Source organism: Equus przewalskii, chromosome 19 (genome assembly GCF_037783145.1).
Source record: "Equus przewalskii isolate Varuska chromosome 19, EquPr2, whole genome shotgun sequence".
Lineage (NCBI taxonomy): Eukaryota > Metazoa > Chordata > Mammalia > Perissodactyla > Equidae > Equus > Equus przewalskii.
In genome coordinates this window covers 50,752,589-50,770,284 of record NC_091849.1, presented here as the reverse complement: position 1 = coordinate 50,770,284, position 17,696 = coordinate 50,752,589, and the positions used below count along the sequence as shown (strand labels likewise).

At 44.5% G+C, this 17,696-nt stretch overlaps 2 protein-coding genes across 3 annotated transcripts in view; both read left to right on the top strand.

The window, feature by feature from the left end:
* The window catches only part of LOC103544337 (glutathione S-transferase A1-like), a 49,524-nt gene that overhangs the window by 26,469 nt on the left and 5,359 nt on the right, over positions 1-17,696 (top strand). The window contains exon 1 of one of the 2 annotated variants that reach the window (XM_070586207.1): positions 17,299-17,429. The exons of the other annotated variant lie outside the window; for it this stretch is intronic. Coding sequence (XP_070442308.1) covers positions 17,341-17,429 — 89 coding nt within the window. The 5' untranslated portion in view covers positions 17,299-17,340. Of the gene's footprint in view, positions 1-17,298; positions 17,430-17,696 lie in introns of those variants that run through there. 2 annotated transcript variants of the gene reach the window in all.
* Positions 16,184-17,696, top strand: part of GSTA1 (glutathione S-transferase alpha 1) — a 100,261-nt gene continuing 98,748 nt past the window's right edge. Inside the window, exon 1 of the mRNA XM_070586212.1 lies at positions 16,184-16,310. The gene's annotated coding sequence lies outside the window, so the exon portion shown is untranslated. The remainder of the gene's footprint in view (positions 16,311-17,696) is intronic.

Below are 17,696 nucleotides of genomic sequence, written 5' to 3'. Positions count from 1 at the left end.
ACATGTATACATGGGACAGACTCAGGAAAATTGAATAACTCGCCAAAATGGTGGAGGTTCTCATCTTACATACCATCTTCAGCTACAAAGGAGGATGCTGGGGCTGGGGGGAGTCAGTTATGGGAGATTCCCAGCAATGCACAGTAAACAAGAGTAAGGTTATCATGCAGATGGAAGTCCTTGCTTTCCACATTGATAAGAGTTTCTAGAGATAGGTCATCCCCCTTCTTCCTGGTACAGAGAGGGAGACAACTTTACAGAGATTTCCTTTACAATGTCAATGTCTCTTGCAAAGGGTTAATTCTGCTTCTCAGAGTTTCTCTCATGTCTGCAGTTTTTAAAAGTAACCATCCCAAAATAATCCTTATGCCAAAGAGAAATATCTTGGGGTGGCCCATTCCAGTCCCCCACGCTTCCTCAGTGGGTCACTTCTGGCAAATAGTGGTCTCAGTTAAAGTCATCCATGTTAAAGACAGGCACCTGTCCTGTCTATGTTAGTACATTGTAATTCACTTATTTTATAAATTTTACAAATTACGCCAAGATGCTTATCCATGAAACTCCAGAAAGGTGACTTGATTAGTCTGGAAAATCCACACGCTGTGACTGGTTTTTCGTTTTATCTTCATCCTTTTCTGGTGCAGAAGCAGATGAGTTTTTCTTCTTTAGTTCAAGTTATGTTTTCAAATAGCTATAGAGTGAAACTTCGCCTCCCAAATACTGTATCATCCAGGCAAAATCTTATGGGAGAGAGCTAGACATGGGACGCTCGTTTCATTTAGACTAAAATGCAAATTCCTGGACAGGACGTGAAGGAGCATTCCATCTGCCATCTGCCGCCCCCTTCACAGGCCACACTGCCATCCCCCACCCTCCAGCCAGGCCTCCTCTGGCTTGGGGTACACAAAGACCCTGAGCACTTTCCCACTTCAAGGCTTTGAAAATGTTGGTCTTTCATCTGCAGCTTCTTGCCCATCTCCTTGCCTGCCTGGTTTCTTCTCACTTTTGTTTTTCTTTTTTAGGAAGATTAGCTCTGAGCTAACATCCATGCCCATCTTCCTCTACTTTATATGTGGGACTCCATCCACAGCACAGCTTGACAAATGGCGAGTATGTAGGTCAACACCCAGGATCCTAACCTGTAAACCATGGGCTGCCGAAGCGGAATGTGAGAACTTAATCGCTGCACTCCGGGGCTCTCTTCTCAGTTTTTACATCTCATCTTATATGTCATGTTCCCAGAGTGGCCCTCTCTCACCATCTAAAGGGGAGCTCTTGTTGGATAAAGGGTCCAGAATTTCAGCTGTAAGATAAACAAGGTCTGAGGATCTAATGTATAACACAGTGATCCTAGTTGACGACACTGTTGTGCAATTGAAACGAGCCAAGAGGGTAGAACTGAAATGTTCTCACCAAAATAAATAAGTAAATAAATATGTGGGTGATGGATGTGTTAATTAACTCATTGGGAGCCATCCTTTCACACTGTAAATGTATATCAAACATTGTATTGTACACTTTAAATAGCTTACAATTTTATTTGTCAATTATACCTCAATAAACCAGGAAAAATAAAAATATAAAGTGGAGCCATCCCCTCCCCTCCTCATCTACTCTGTTAGAGTCCCTGTTTACGTTTCTTCACATCTCTGTCACAGGTTATCACTGTAAGATTTGTTTATTTTCTTCTTTGTGGTCTTTGTCCTCCAACTGTAATGTAAATTCCTAGAGGTCAAAAGCCTTTGTTCATCTTGTTCAGGATGATATTTCTTCAGCTAGGGCTAAACTTCATATATTAGGGCACGAATTGTAGTTCCTGAATCACTGAATAAAGAGGAAAGGCTCTGGCCTGCGAATCAGTGGACCTGGGATGTCAGCTGACTTTACCATGGAGCGCTGTGTGACCCTAGACTAATTCCAACCTCTGTGCACTCCAGTGACTCATCCACAATGGAGAAGGAAGATTCCATGTATTGAGGTTAAGATGGCTGCCAAGTTTCGAGGCTTGATTTCTTCCTTCCTCGTTGTCTCACAACAGTACTGGCAAAACCGGTATTTAGGGCAACCTCGGAAAAATATGGCTAGGTCTTGAGGTAGAATCAAGGGGTCAGAATGGTATAATAACAGAATTTAATCAGCTTCAGGGCATCCCCAGCTGAGGTGTGTGTGGCCCAGCCTCCACCTACAATGCCTCACAGCCACTGTCCTGCTGTGTAGGAGGCATTCTCCAAGACTGCTGACTGCCACCACACTCTTCCCATGTCTTCCCCAGTGCTCCTCAGCTCCTTCCCTTGAGCTTCCCAGGGGGAGCTGGGCTCTCCTCTCTGCTCCCATTGAGCCTTGTGAACCTCTCAGAGACCTGAAGGCCACTGCCTCCCCCACCGTCCTGTGAGCTCCCGGTGTTGGGCAGGGCCCTGAAGGGTTCCCAGGGCTCCCTCACCAATGGTGAGAGCTTCCTGCCCACCTCTGTGACCTAAGGGTGCGAGTCTGGGCTTTGGGAGTTCCTCACAATTCCCCCACACTTCCCCCTGCCTAACATCTGGGCCCATTCCCCCACATCTTCAAAATATGTTTATTCCTCTCACCGAATGCAGTGTGTAGGCCTCCCTTGGGCCTGATCCTATCAAACCCACTGTACTAAGTTTCAGCACCATGTGGGGGAATTAGAATGCTGAACACTTAATGAAATGAAGGAATTATGAACCTTGAGTGTGATAGGAGCATAGTCAGATTATGTTTAGAAGGAGTCCTTCCCTTTTAGAGACAACATACTAAGTTTCCCAAGGTCAAGGTGTCAGTGGGCTGCACTTCCTCCAAAGGCTCCGGGGGAGGCACCTTCCTGCCTCTCTCAGCTCTGGGGACTTTCTGCGTTCTTTGCTTCCTCGACTCATGGACACATTACTTCAGCCTTTGACTCCATCTTCGCCTCACCTCACCCTCTTGTCTGGGTCTTCTCTTCTCTTATAAGGATACGGGTTATGGGATTTGGGGCACACCAGGAGATTCCAGAATGATCTCATCTCAACTTTCTTAACTCAATTACATCTGCAAAGACCCTTTTTCTAAATAAGGTCACATTCACAGGGTCCAGGTACGTGGACGTGGACCTATCTTTTTAGGAGGCCACCTTACCACTCACTACAGGGTAAGGATGAAAAAGATTGTTGGCCATTGCTGAAGCAGGTGACAAATAAAAATGGCAAGTAATAGGAGATACTGGAGTATATGAGGAAGCCATTTTGAGTAAATCTAATTTGGCCTGAACTTGTCTTTCTAAAAGGGTCTGACCATGGCTCTTGAGCATGCATTGTATATCTGCTTTAGATATTCTCTATGGCAAGAACAAAGGCCCTTGAGATAAAGGTGCAACTTCCCTCCTCCTCCCAATGTTGGCATTTCCTTAAGGATTAAGCATCTTTCCTCAGGCTAGGAACTGATGGCTGCGCTCACCTGTGACCACTCAGCTCAAGACACAGACTTGCCTCCTGCTGCGCCCGCCGAGACAGCAGACCCACTACCTGCTGTGTCCATCAAGCGCTGTGCCAACAGGGCAAACTTGTGACTATTGTGGGAGGGACATTTCAATCATATCTGAAACATCCTCTCTGGGGGTATATAACCACTCTGTACATCTCACTTCTTTGGTGCCCTTTCTTCCTTCTGGAAGAAAGGCCCTGGGCCATGGTCCTCACATTTTAGCTCAGAATAAATTCACCCAAATTTTCATTTATAGAGTGGTTATGGATTATTTTCGTCGACACAGGGGATGGATATATTGGGGTTTGTAGCACTACTCTCTAGTTTTGCGTGTACTACAAATTTTCCATTTGATAATTTTTAAAAACTATATTATTTATTGTGTTCCTAATAGGTACAGAGGCTGTGCCAGACTTTGGGGTCTTGACTCTATAAAAAGATGAAGACACTACTCCCAGGAGCTCACTGTCTATGAGAAAACTGATATAAAACATGTAGTGTCAAAATAAGGGAAGAGAAGACAAAATAGAGGAAAGACAATCACAGCTCTGTAGAGGATTGTAATTAGAGCAAACAACATGTGCAAAGGCCCAGAGGCTAGGAAGGCTGATCTGAGTGTGGCAGAGACAAAAGTATACACATAATATTGCCAGATTTAGCAGATAAATTGAGGATTCCCAGAGAAATATGAATCTCAGATAAACAATAAATAATTTTTTAGTATGAGTATGTTCCATACAAAGTTTAGGGCATACTTATACTAAAGATTGTTTATTATTAGCATGAAATTCACATTTAATTGAGTGTCCTGTATTTTATCTGTGACCCAATATGAAGCAATTCTGGAGATCCACTTGCCCCTTACTGATGTCAGCCCCAGCTCTGCTCATGGTAGAGGTTTCTCATCTGCCTCTATCCTTGCATCCAATTCATGAAAACCTCACAGTAAGTTTCTTGAAAAGGTCATACCCCACTGACTGGCAGAGGGAGTCCAAATGTGCTGAAATCTTTTGCTTAATGGTTTCCTTGCCAACCTTGAAAAGGAACATATTAGCCAATTGTTTTCTGATAAAGGAGGACTTGTCAGTTTTCTTCTAATAGACCACGGCACCCTTGGCCCCTGAACTCTGCAGAAGCAGCTTCTCAAATGTCGGGGGTGGGGCTCCTGGAGCAGCTCTTGCAACTCCCTCAGGACCAGGAAGGTCTAGAACTCTCTGATCATTTGTCACAGGACCATCCCCCATGCCCTGTGGATCCCTCTTCTTTGCTTTCTCCTGCTTTTCTGCTCCACGACTGAGCCGTATCATCTCAGGATCCCACAGCCCTCAGAGCAAGGACACCGAACACAGGCGAGAGAAAGGAGGACAAACAGGCCTAGCGTTGCTTTGAATTCTTTTCTCTGACGGGCTGACAAGGTGATGTCCTAGCAGTGTTATAGATTCAGATGACAAGATGGCGTTGAGTTAGTTGGAAGGCCAGATGAGCCTGTGGGGAGGGAGAGAAAGAACAAGGGCCAGCAGCAGTGTCTGCGGAAGACAGGCCCCCTGCACACACTATCCAATGGTGGGACTTGAAGAGCGTACGAAACACCCTCCATAGAAATCTCCCTAAGTACTGGCCTTAACGCCAGGAACTTGATAGCCTTATTTTTGGAACTTCCCAACTGAAAATGCAAACGGCTGGTGGCCCTGTAGCAGCCTCTCCCAACTTCTTCCTCAAATATCCTCTAAGAGAAATCAATGAAAAAACACAGGGACCTACCATATATCTGGATGGGAGATAGAAAGAAAAATGAAATAATAGGTTAAAAAGTAAGGGTACATCAACGAGAAAAAGGATTACAAGGAAGCGAAATAAAATGCTATTTCCTTGGAAATGTTCCCAGGGAATAATTTTTTGTTTCCTTTTATATCTTCAGTAGTTTCAACAGTTTTTCATGCCAACAGTGTAGCTCCACCCATAAAACATTTCGCTTTCCTTTTCCTTTTCTTCTTTCAAGAGATGGCGGTTTGATGTTCCAGCAGGTGCCAATGGTGGAAATTGATGGGATGGAGCTGGTGCAGAGCAGAGCCATTCTCAACTACATCACCGCCAAACACAACCTCTAGTGGGGAGAGACACCAAGGAGAGAGCCCTGTGCGGTATTTTTCCCGCTCTTTCATCAACAATTAATAAGGACAATTTAGGCCCTTCTTTGAGGGACCAAGACTGGGTCAGGAGGATCATGACCACCAGCAGTGTAGCCTCGGTGGTATAGACTAAAGTCCAGTACAGCTGAGACCTCAGAGGATGAGGGACAGGAAACCCGCAGTGGACTCAAGCCAGTGGGATGATAGAAGAGGATGCGGCCCGCGGAGAGAGCACTGTGGCAGAGGTCTGGCAAACCCTGATGAATTCTTAGAAGGCAGGAGGATGGTGGAGTCGTGACTCCAGGTGCTCAGGCCTTTAGGAGTTGGACACCAGCCCACACCTAGAGACACAGTACAGTGTCTGAGGGTCTTCCCATAAGGCTGGGGAAGGGAAGGACCCAAAGAAGCTGATTCTTATCTTCCAGAATTTACTAGAATGGTGACTAGGAAACCTATCAGCTAGTTATACGGACTGGCCATTTGACAAGGGTTAGCAGATGTGGAACTCAAGATGCTGGGGTTACACTGAGCATTTTGATATAGGACGGAAGCAGGGATATTTACTCAGTCCAACCCTATCTGGAGCATGTCCTCCCTGTTGTGATGGGACCACATGATTAAAATTAAAACATGCTATGGACCTGTTGGCACTTATGAGAAAAGTTAAACCTATTGTTACCCTATGACTCAGCAATTCCACTACTAGGCAGATACCCAAGAGAATTGAAAATCCATCCACACTAACATTTGAACAAATGTTCATATCAGTGTTGGTTATAATCTTCAAAAAGTAGAAACAGTACAAACATCCATCAGGTGAGGAACGGATGAACAAAGCGTGGTCTATCCATACAGTGGAACATTATTTTTCTATGAAAGCACATGAAGTCCTGATGCAGGCTACAACACGGAGGAACCTTGACAACATTATGTCACATAGAAGAAACCAGTCCAAACAGCACGTATTGCTTGATTTCATTTGTATGAAACATCCAGGGCCTTCACATCCATAGAGACAGAAAGTAGTTGAGTGGTTGCCTGGGGCTGGAGGGAGGGAAGAGCATGGAATACCTGTGAAAGCATGCAGCAGCTCATTTGGAAGGGACGGAAATATCCGGGTATTAGAATGTGGTAAGGGTCGGAATTCTGCGACTTTATAAAAAATCGCAAAATTGTACACTTGAAAAGGGTGACATTATGGTAGGTGAATATAAGTCACTAAAGGTTTTATTTTTAAAATCCTCGTATAGGAAGCTCTGCAACATTAAAAAAAATCACTTGGATTGTGCACTGGTTGAAACTGTATAAAGAATTGCACCATCAGGAGATATTTTAGGTGGAGTCTCAAGAAATGCAAACATGGTCAGTGTTGGGCAGCAGCACACGGAGAGGGCTGTGAACCACGTACTATGAGAATCATTGTAGGAACTGCTAACACTGGGCATTATGTGGCCTGGGTGGTGTAACAAGATGAGCGGGAGAGGGACATGGTTGAGATAGCTGGGCCAGGGACTCCCTGTGGAGGTGACTTAGGTGGCAGGTCTTTGGGCGTGTGAATCACACTGAGTTTCTGCAGAGAACAAACCCAGCAGAGCTGGCAAACCCTAGCTAGGGTCTCAGTGGTTACTTGCAATGATTTCACCAATGTCTCTCATGCCTGTGACTCAGGGCAGGTCACCCATAATCTCGGTCCTTATGTTTGGTCATGTGTATAACAAAAATTTTAACAGTACTACCTGAAAAGCTTGTTCTAGAATGAAATGTGAAAATCAGGGAGAACTCATAGGTGAATGACTGGTCTATAAAAATGCTCCCAATGGAGGTGAATTCCTTTGCCACCTCCTGATGCTCCATTCTTTTGCTTTTAAAAAAAATTTTATTGAGGTCATAATTGTTTATAGCATTGTGAAATTTCAGGTGTACATTACTCCCTTATCAGTCACCATACAGATGTGCCCCTTTAGCCCTTTTGCTTACCCCCCAACCCCCTTCCCAACTTGTGAACCACTAGTTTGTTCTCTCTACCCATGTATTTGTTTACCTTCCACATTTGAGTGAAATCACGTGATGTTTGTCTTTCTCAGCAACCATTTGCTTAACATCATACCCTCATGTCAATCCATGTTGTTACAAATGGGATGATTTTGTCTTTTTTTATGGCTTAGAAGTATTCCACTGTATATGTATTTATACACATACACACACACTTTCTTTATCCAATCATCAGTGGATGGGCACTTGGTTTGCTTCCACCTGTTAGCTATTATGAATAGTTCTGCAACGAACCTAGGGGTGCATAAGTCTCTTTGATTGTTGATTTCAAGTTCTTTGGATAAATATCCAGTAGTGGGATAGCTGGGTCCTATGGTATTTCTGTTTTTAATTTTTTGATAAATCTCCATACTGTTTTCCAAAGTGGCTGCATCAGTTTGCATTCCCACCAGCAGTGTATGAGGGTTCCCTTTTCTCCACATCTTCTCCAACATTGGTTGTTTTTTCCCTTGGTGATTATAGCCATGCTAACAGGTGTAAGGTGATATCTTATAGTACTTTTGATTTTCATTTCCCTAATAATTAATGATGTTGAACATCTTTTCATGTGCCTGTTGGCCATCTGTATATCTTCTTTGCAAAAATGTCTGTTCAGATTCTCTGGCCATTTTTTGATTGCGTTTTTTGCTTTTTTGTTGTTGAGTTGTATGAGTTCTTGATACAGTTGGGAGATTAACTCCTTGTCAGATAGATGATTTGCAAATATTTTCTCCCAGTTAGTGTGTTGTCTCTTCATTTTGTTCCTGCTGTCCTCAGCCTTGCAGAAGCTCTTTAGTCTGATGTAGTCCAATTTGTTTATTTTTTCCTTTCTTTCCCTTGCCTGAGTGGACATGGTTTTCAAAAAGATGCTGCTGAGACTGATGTCAGAGTGTACTGCCTACATTTTCTTTTAGGACTTTTATGGTTTCACGTCTTAGCTTCAAGTCTTTAGTCTATTTTGAGTTAATTTTTCTGTATGGTGTAAGATAATGGTCTACTTTCATACTTTTGCATGTGGCTGTCCAGTTTTCCCAACACCATTTATTGAAGAGACTTTCCTTTCTCCATTGCACGTCCTTGGCTCCTTTGTTGAAGACTGGTTATGCGTAGATGTGTGGTTTTATTTCTGGGCTTTCAATTCTGTTCCATTTATCTGTGTGTCTGTTTTTGTATCAGTACCATGCTCTTTTGGTTACCATAGCTTTGTAGTATATTTTGAAGTCAGAGATTGTGATGCCTCCAGTTTTGTTCTTTTTTCTCAGCATTGCCGTAGGTATTTGGGATCCTTTGTTGTTCCATATGAATTTTAGGATTCCTTGTTCTATTTTCCTGAAGAATGTCATTGGGATTCTGATTGAGATTGCATTGAATCTGTAGATTTCTTCAGGTTACATGGACATTTTAACTATCTTTATTCTTCTAATCCATGTGCATGGAATATCTTTCCATTTCTTTATGGCATTCTTGGTTTGTTTCAATAATGTCTTACAGTTTTCATTGTACAGGTCTTTCACCTCCTTGGTTAAATTTATTCCTAGATAGTTTATTCTTTTTGTTGTAATTGTCACTAGGATTGTATTCTTGAGACACCAAGAACAACTCCATGCCCACTTCGATGACTTAGTGTTTGAGTCTGGGCTTGGGAATTCCCCAAAACTCCCCCCACACTTCCACCTGCCTGACATCTGTGTTCATTCACCCATGTCTTCAAAATATATTTCTGGTTATCACTCAAATGCAATATGCGGACCTTGCTTGGATCCTGATGCAATATAACAAAAGAAGGAAATACGTCTACATGTAAACCAGAAGAACGATGTCAGAGAAGGATCAGCAGAATGTGTGTGTTTCCAGGTAAGCAAGAGGATGCTGGCGAGATGTGATCATTTCATCAAGTGTAGACAGGGAGAACTGCCCGAGTGCTGAGAACAGCTGGAGGGACAAGCAGTGGATCCCCCATTCCAATGGCTGGAACCCATGCATAGGGGACCTGGGCACAGGACAGAGTCCAAAGTGCCCGGATCTGGAGGTAGTGGCAGCAGGGTGGGCCTGAGGAGAGAGGCACGTGGGGTGCAGGGTCCAGGCAGAACGAGGACTCTCCTGCCGCATTTAGGGCTACTCAAGGTTGTGGTTAATGACGTGCCAGAGACTGAAAATCTTCGCCGAAAACTTCCTGCAATCCAGGTTAAGTAATCAGTGAGGATCACTAATCTTTCTGCATGAGCTAAATACAAAGAGCCCTTAAATGATATTTGAGAAAAAGTCTGGAGAGACATAGATATACTATATCTTATTCCTATTGGATCTCTATGGGTCAAGAGATAGATAGAAAGACCGATAGACATAGACACACAGACAGAGAGATATATAGATAGATAAACACATACATACATACATACATACATAGACAGACAGAGAGAGAGAGATAGATAGATAGACAGACAGATTGATACACAGACAAAGAAAGCAAACACGTGTCCTATCTGGTGTTTTCAAACTCACTCATCTCCCAGGAACTGGGAGCAGGAGGGAAGTTGCATTTGCTGATGCCTATGATGCATTTTTTCCTGTACATTATCTCATTTAACTTTCTCTACAGCCCTCAAAAGTTGAGATCACTCTAATTTAAGAAGAGATAATTGCGGTGCAGAGATGAAACAACCTGCCGGGGTCACTGTTCCTCGTGAGGAAAGGAGCTGGGCTTTGGCTCCTGTCTCCCTTCTCTCTGCTAAGAAATGCTGTAATCAGGACGCCCCCCCCCCCCCCCCCCCCCCCGGCATCGCTGCTTTGGTTTACCCCTGGAATTATCGTGCACATATGCATTTGAAGAACGTAAGCCCTCTCCCCTATTAAGGTTAAATGTACTTATGCTGGTCCTCAGCGTACTCACAGTAGAGTTTTAGGAAGCAAAGTAAAGGAAGGCACACATTTATCCATGTTTCTCTTATCAGGCCCCTAAAATCAGCTGACAGAGAGGAACTCATGAATTCTGTTTCCCTCTCTTCCTCCCCTCAACCATTAGTTGGTGGTGGATTCCCACTGGGAAACACCAAACAGGAGTCTCAGAGAGAAGCCTAGAGAGAGCCTCAGTCTCACCTGGGGCATGAAACATGAAATCACATGGCCTGTCATCCGAGGACAAATGTTTGAGCCCAGGGAAGCTGCTGTGTGTCCGTGAACTCGTTTTCTCGTCTTTAAAGTAGGACATTGGAAGCTAAGGCCTGGGTTGTTGTCGAGGGTAGACACACTTGCTGGACAGTGAGTGAGGATCAGGAACATACGTGTGTGAATTGGGCACATCGTGGAATCTCTCTAGTTCTCATTTTCTGTTGACCAGGCAAAGTTTTATGAAAACACTGATGACCTTTGCTCCAGTCTCTACGGTGTTGGTCCGGGGGTGCCTCTGGAAACCTCCTAATGGGAGGTGGGGAAAGTTGCCTTAAGGAAGAGAATTATGATAAAATATTATCTAAGGTAAGCGCTCCCTTCCCTTTGTAACTTGATCCTCAGTCACAGGGAAGGGAACTGAGTGTGAGTCACTTGGCTCAGTGAACCTTAGGCCACAGCAAACACATCTCCCACCATAGTGCCAACTTCTTGAGTCTCTGTTCATTCTGCTCCTCATAGCACCTCCATTTCCCATGATAGGAAACCACTAACTCTAATATCTCCAATTACAAGACAGATGAGTTGATTAAGTATGTTTCCAAAGGAGTTTTTACTTCCTAAATGTTAGACTATTGAGACGTCATTAAAGATGTGGATACTGAAAACATTTTGATACCAAATTCAAGTCACACACACTTACTCAGAGATAACTTCACTGGGTAAAGAGAAGCATATTTTTGTCCCAAACTCCACAACAATACAATTTTGCAAGGAGACTCTTAAATGTTTTCTAAACAGAGCCTGGGATTTGGAGAGAAAATGCAAGTGTTCCTCTGTAAGTCCTGGCTTTGGGACTCCCGCTTGTACAAGTCCTCTGTGCTTCCACTCACACCCACGAGAGAACCAGCCATGTCCCCTGTTGGAGCCACTGAGTGTCAGTCTCTGGTCCCCTGCTGTGTCGACTACCCACGCAGCCTGGGATGGAACAAGGGCTTTCAGAGTTTGCTGACTGGACACAACCAGTGTCTCTCTTACCATCACAGTGACCAAACGAGTGTGCACACATCCACGCGTGCAACACACTTATGACTGAAGCTAAAACTCCTGAAATGATGCTCCCCTTGTCTCCATATGGTGCACTTGGACAGTGTCTATTGTCTTCTATCTCATTTTAAATATTAGTCGATTTCACAGTCCTCTAAAGGATTTTCATGCATATTTTGAAAACCACTACTACAGAAAATGAGTCCTAGACTTTGGTTTCAGATAGAAGTGGGTTTGAATCCCAGGACCACCACCTACATTGGGCAAGTGACTCTAGAATCCTCCGTCTCCCGAGCTGTAAAATGAGAGTAATAGCAGAGTCCACCTCAGCTGATTTCTGTAGGATTCAATGAAGATCTATTTGTGAACATTCATTGTATGTCACACAGTGACCAAATGTTAGTTCCACTCCATGTACCGTAAAGTTAACGTAGTAACATCCCTTTTTTGAGATTATAAGTAGAGGTAGAATGTAGAATTCCATAAGAAGGAAGGAATCAGCATCCTGTGTCTGTGCAAAGGATTAGGATCTCTGGAGCTACAGCTAAGCGAGTCTGAGCCTGAATTCCAGCTCTGGAACAAATGTTGCATTAACTCTGCTCCCTTGTCTCTCCCTCGCTGTCAGGGAAGTCCTCTGGTTGAAGGCCCTCACAGGTTCCCAGGGCCTGCCTCTGTGTGGGTTCCAGCCCTGCCCTCCCTTTAGTCCTGGGCTGGATTTCCATGTCCATCACCTGCTGGAGTGTGACTGTGGATGTGTCATTTAACCTCTAAGCCATGGTCTCATTCCCTAAAAATGGGGATAATGACAACTATTTCATGGGGTTGTTAGGAGATTAAAGATATAATGTTTCCATGATCTGGACCCATGGCGTAGTAGTTAAGTTTGACGCACTCTGCTTCAGGGGTCCCAGTTCGCAGGTTGGATTCTGGGTGCAGACCTGCAACACTCCTCAGCCATGCTGTGGTGGGCACCCACATACAAAATAGAGGAAGATTGGCACAGATATAAGCTCAGGGTAAATCTTCTCTGGCAAAAGAAAAAAAAAGATATATCCAAAGGGGTTAGCATTTGGTCAGGATCGTTAAGAGGAGATGTTCAATAAATATTAGTTCTCTAATCCTTCTCCCTCCCCCTAAAACCAAGCACACATCCTTACCACAGACTCTCACCTATTAGGCTGCTAAGCCCACCAGATTTTACCCAGTGGAGACTGGAGAATGGTTTGATGCAGTTTCTTGGGCTCGGCTCCTGAGGGTGAGAAGTTGGGCCAAGGAAGGCATTCCAGGGACTCTCCAAGTCTGCCAGGAAGGAGGCAGACCCTTCCTCAGCATTGTTGGTGCTGTTAACCATGGATCTTAAAGTGCAGTTTTGTTTCTGTTGTTTCATTCATTCATTCCTTCATTGATTCAGGTGGAGAGAGCCCAAGGAGACAGCATCATGGCAGCGAAGCCCATGCTTCACTACTTCAGTGGACGAGGCCGGATGGAGCCGATCCGGTGGCTCCTGGCTGCTGCTGGAGTTGAGGTCGGTTCTGAGTTCGGTCGTCTTCAGTTGGATCTAGAAGTGACTATCGAAGTCCTTGCTCCCATGAGCTAGGAGACTATTCTCTCTAAACCATCTGTCAAGAGTTATGCATTGAGAAAAAATACAGCGATTAAGAGATGAACAATAGATTTGACCTAACATAAAATTACAATTTCTTCTCATCAAAGAGCATAAACAATTAAAGTAAAGTTAAGAAGCTAACCACAATGTGTGGAATTTATTTGGATTTGGATTTAAACAAAGTGTAAAATATCATTTATGACATTTATTCAATAATTAGAAACATGAACATGATCAAATACCAGATAATATTAAAGAATTATCTTTGATGCTTTAGGCGTGATAATGTACTGTGCTTATTGTTTAAGTAGTTCTTATGTTTAAAAGGTGCACATTGAAGTGTTTAAAAATGAAATATATGACATTTCTGATTTTTCAAATTACTACGAGAGAGAGAGTCATGGGCATACATATGACAGGAGTCTGGCTTGACTTGGTTATTATGGTACTGGATGAAGGGTACATGGAGCAGCAATATAGTTTCCTGTTTATTTTCATGCATGCTAGAAATTTCCTTAATAAAATCAGAAAAATTAAATAGAACAAAAGCTAAGATAGAGCCAGAAACATAGGAAGAGTGAATGGTCAGTAACCGCCTGTGAAACATGTAACTGACTCACTCAGCAGTGCCAGGTGCAGATACTCAGATGAACAAGACAGATGCAGGCTCTGTCCTCATGAAGCTTATGTTCTACTGAGGTTGCACACAAGTAAGGAGGTAATTAAAAGGAAGGAAGAGCATCTAGGAGGACACCCAAGCATTTACAGGGCCAAAATGCCATAGTCCCAGTGGAAAGCTGGTAGGTTTTCCTGGGACTCTGTTGAGCGCTACCCTCTGGAGGTGTCACAGAGAAAAACATTTCTCAGCCCAGATCAGACGGACCAGCAACTCTGGGAGGGTTTTCCAGGCAGGAGTCATGGACGAGCTCGGGAGGTCTTGTCCCCATGGGAGCAGAAGAGGTGGGTTCCAGGTGAAGTGGCATCCTGTGACAGGAACCTCTACTGTGCTGTCTCCAGGGTCAGCTGTGGGGTTCAGGGATGTGTTCAGAGCCCCTGGGCAGGGTGAGTTCAGCACAGGAGGGGAAGTAGGGGAGATGCTGAGCGCATGCCAGGCTTCCTCTTCTCCATCAGCTTCACTGAAGAGGGGTGCAGCAGGACTTACCAGAGGCTCTTTGTCAGGCCTTCTGGGTTCTCTGTGCCCAAAGGCTGGTCCTCACCATCCCATCCATCTCCGTTAGCCTCACAAACACCATCTCACCAGCCAACCCTCCCTTGATGACCAGCCACCATCCCTTATGTTTGTCTGGAACTGGGTGCTTTAGGAGTTGCTGCACCCCCACCTCACTATCTCTAGAGTCTGATCCTGTGGAGCCATGTGGATCTACAATAAACGCTTCCACTGGACAAGTTAGAATTCCCAGATTCCCAAGCTTTTCACCATCAAGAACCCCTTTAAACCAGAGCCACTGGACATATGTACCAGTTACTTGGTGTGTGTGGCCTGGGTCCTGTAATCTGTATTTTAACACAACATATTCCACATAAGAAAATGTTCTCCCTGCATTTGATAGGTAGGAAATGAGGCCTGGAGATGCTAAGTGCCTGTGCCCCTATCACACAGCTACCGTGAGGCAGACGCAAGACTGGAACCAAATCGCATCAACGCTGAGATCTGTTTTCTTGCACTGGTCTCTTTTGACTTTTGGTTTGATCGATTCTGCCGATTAAGTAAACTGCATGATCATATACTGACTGATTTTCATATTTGTATTGAAACCCCACAAGCACTCAGAGCTTCTGGTCAGATGACGGCCTTGTTGCCGACTGCCCTCCAACCAGAGAGACTTGCCTCAGGAGAAGAAGAATCTACACAAGGTCTACGTCCTGAATGTAGGTCAAGGACGGAGCAGAGGTTCAGCAATGTTAGGTAGCTTTAAGTTTAAAAAAAAAAAAAAAAAAAGCAGAGGGAATGGTCAGTATGAAATAGCAACCAATTTTAAAAATCCTGACAACTTGTGTTTATGGAGCACCTCATGTATACATGGTACTGTTTAAATGCCTTAGCATACCTTACTGGTTTAATCTTCACACCAACTTATAACCTAGGTGCCGTAACTATGCTCATTATACAGATGAGGATACTGAGACATGAGGAGATTCGGTGACATGTCCAACTTCAAGAGGCAGCACGTGTAAGAAATGATGCTCAAATCCAGGCAGTCATATCAGAAACCAAAGTTTCTCGATTAAAAATCAATATTTTTAAACTAGTTTGGCAACTCATTTTCCTTTCTTAAATTGGGATTCTAATCAAGGGTGTCCCACTTTTCCAGGAGAGGACATTCTGAATCTTAGAGTTAAAGCTGTGCAGCAACCAGGACTCATTTTATACGAAGTGGGCCCTCATGGGATGGAGTGATGTCAATGATAGCAGAAGTCAGCATCTGAGATGGTCGTGGCCCCCTGGTGTACCCTGTGCTGGGACACACAATGTCCTCTCCCCTGACCTCACCTAGAGAGACAGGCTTTCCTGAGATACCAACCCCAAAACTGAAGCAGCTTCCCAGTCCCCTCCCTCCGTGACATCCCCCGCAATGACCAGGATCATCCACAGAGGTGGAAACAAGGTGGAGGTGAATTGAAACCTCAAGAATGAGCTGTTACCTGCTGTCCCCCACGCTCTTTCCTGGAAGGCTCTACCTAAATTTCCGGTTGCCCTGATCATACTCCCCTGTGGTACCCTACAAGCTCAGAAATCTCCCTTCTCCTTATTATGGTGCTGGACAGGGGTCATTCAAGTTTAAAACTTTTATAATGCTGTGGAATGAAAGAACAGGAACTCACTTACTGTTTCTGCTTTCCAGTTTGAAGAGACATTATAGACACACCAGAGGACTTTGAAAAGCTAAGAAATGGTAAGACCAAGCATCTAAGTTCCTCTGATGAGAGGATCTGGAGCCGAAGTCATGTGTTGAGGATGTAACCCCAGGAAATGCCTATGTGTGTGTACCCTGGGAGTTTGGGGCCAAGGAGAGGGAAAGAAGTGGTTCAGATGTATGGATGGGGCTCCCTGAGCAGCTTTGGTAACTCCCTCAGGACCAGGAAGGGCTGAAACTCTCTGAGTATTTGCTACAGGACCATCCCCGGTGTCCCGTGGATCCCTCTCTTTGCTTTCTCTTGCTTTTCTGCACCACGACTGAGCTGTATCAGCTCAGGATCCCACAGCCTCCCAGAAAGGACATCAAACACATGCAATAGAGTGAAAGAGGAGAAACAGGCCCAGCAGTTGCCTAGAATTCTCTCCCTGATGGGTTGGCCAAAGTGAAGTCCTAGCTCTATTATAGCACAGATCACAAGATGGTGTTGTGAGAGTTGGAACGCCAGGTAAGTGAGTGAGGAGGGAGAGAAAGAGGGAGGCCAGCTGGACTGGGTGGAGAAAACAGGGCCCCCCACCACACACTATCCAATGGTGGAATTTGAAGCACATACAAATCACCCTCCGTAGAAATCTCCCTTGCTATGGCCTAATGCCAGCAGCACCATAGACTTGTTCTGAACTTCCCAACTGAAGGACTGGCTGGTGGTCCTGTTGCAGCTTCTCCCAACTTCTTCCTCAAATATCCATGATGAGAAATCGAGCACAGGAAATACAGGGACCTACTGAGTATCTGGATGGGGAATAAAAATGTAAATGTAATAACAGGTTAAAAAGTGAAGGGAGGCTTGATAAGCAAAAGAAGGACTGTGGGAAGCTCACAACAACTGCTCTTCTATTAAAGCGTTATCCAGTAATTTTCATTTCATTTTATATCTCTAGTCATTTCAACAAACAGTTTTTCATCCTCAAAGAATAAGATCCATAAAACATTTCACTCTACTTTTCCTTTTTCTTTCTTTCAAAAGATGGCGGTTTGATGTTCCCGCAGGTGCCAGTGGTGGAAATTGATGGGATGGAGCTGGTGCAGCAGACCCATCCTCAACTACAACGCCGCCAAACACAACCTCTCTGGGAGAGACACCAAGGAGAGAGCCCTGTGCGGTATTTTTCCTTCACTATAATTAAATAAGGAACACGTTAGGTCCTTCCCTGAGGAGGCAGGACCATGTTAGGGGGATCATGACCACCAGCAGTGTGGCCTCGGTGGTGTAGACTGAGTTCCAGTACAGCAGAGACCTCGGAGGATGAGGGACAGGAAAACTGCAGGGGACTCAAGCCAGCGGGATTATAGAAGAAACTGGCCAGCCCTGGCCATCCTCCTGCCCAGGTTGCAAACCCTGTTGAACTAAGAAGCCAGGAGGAT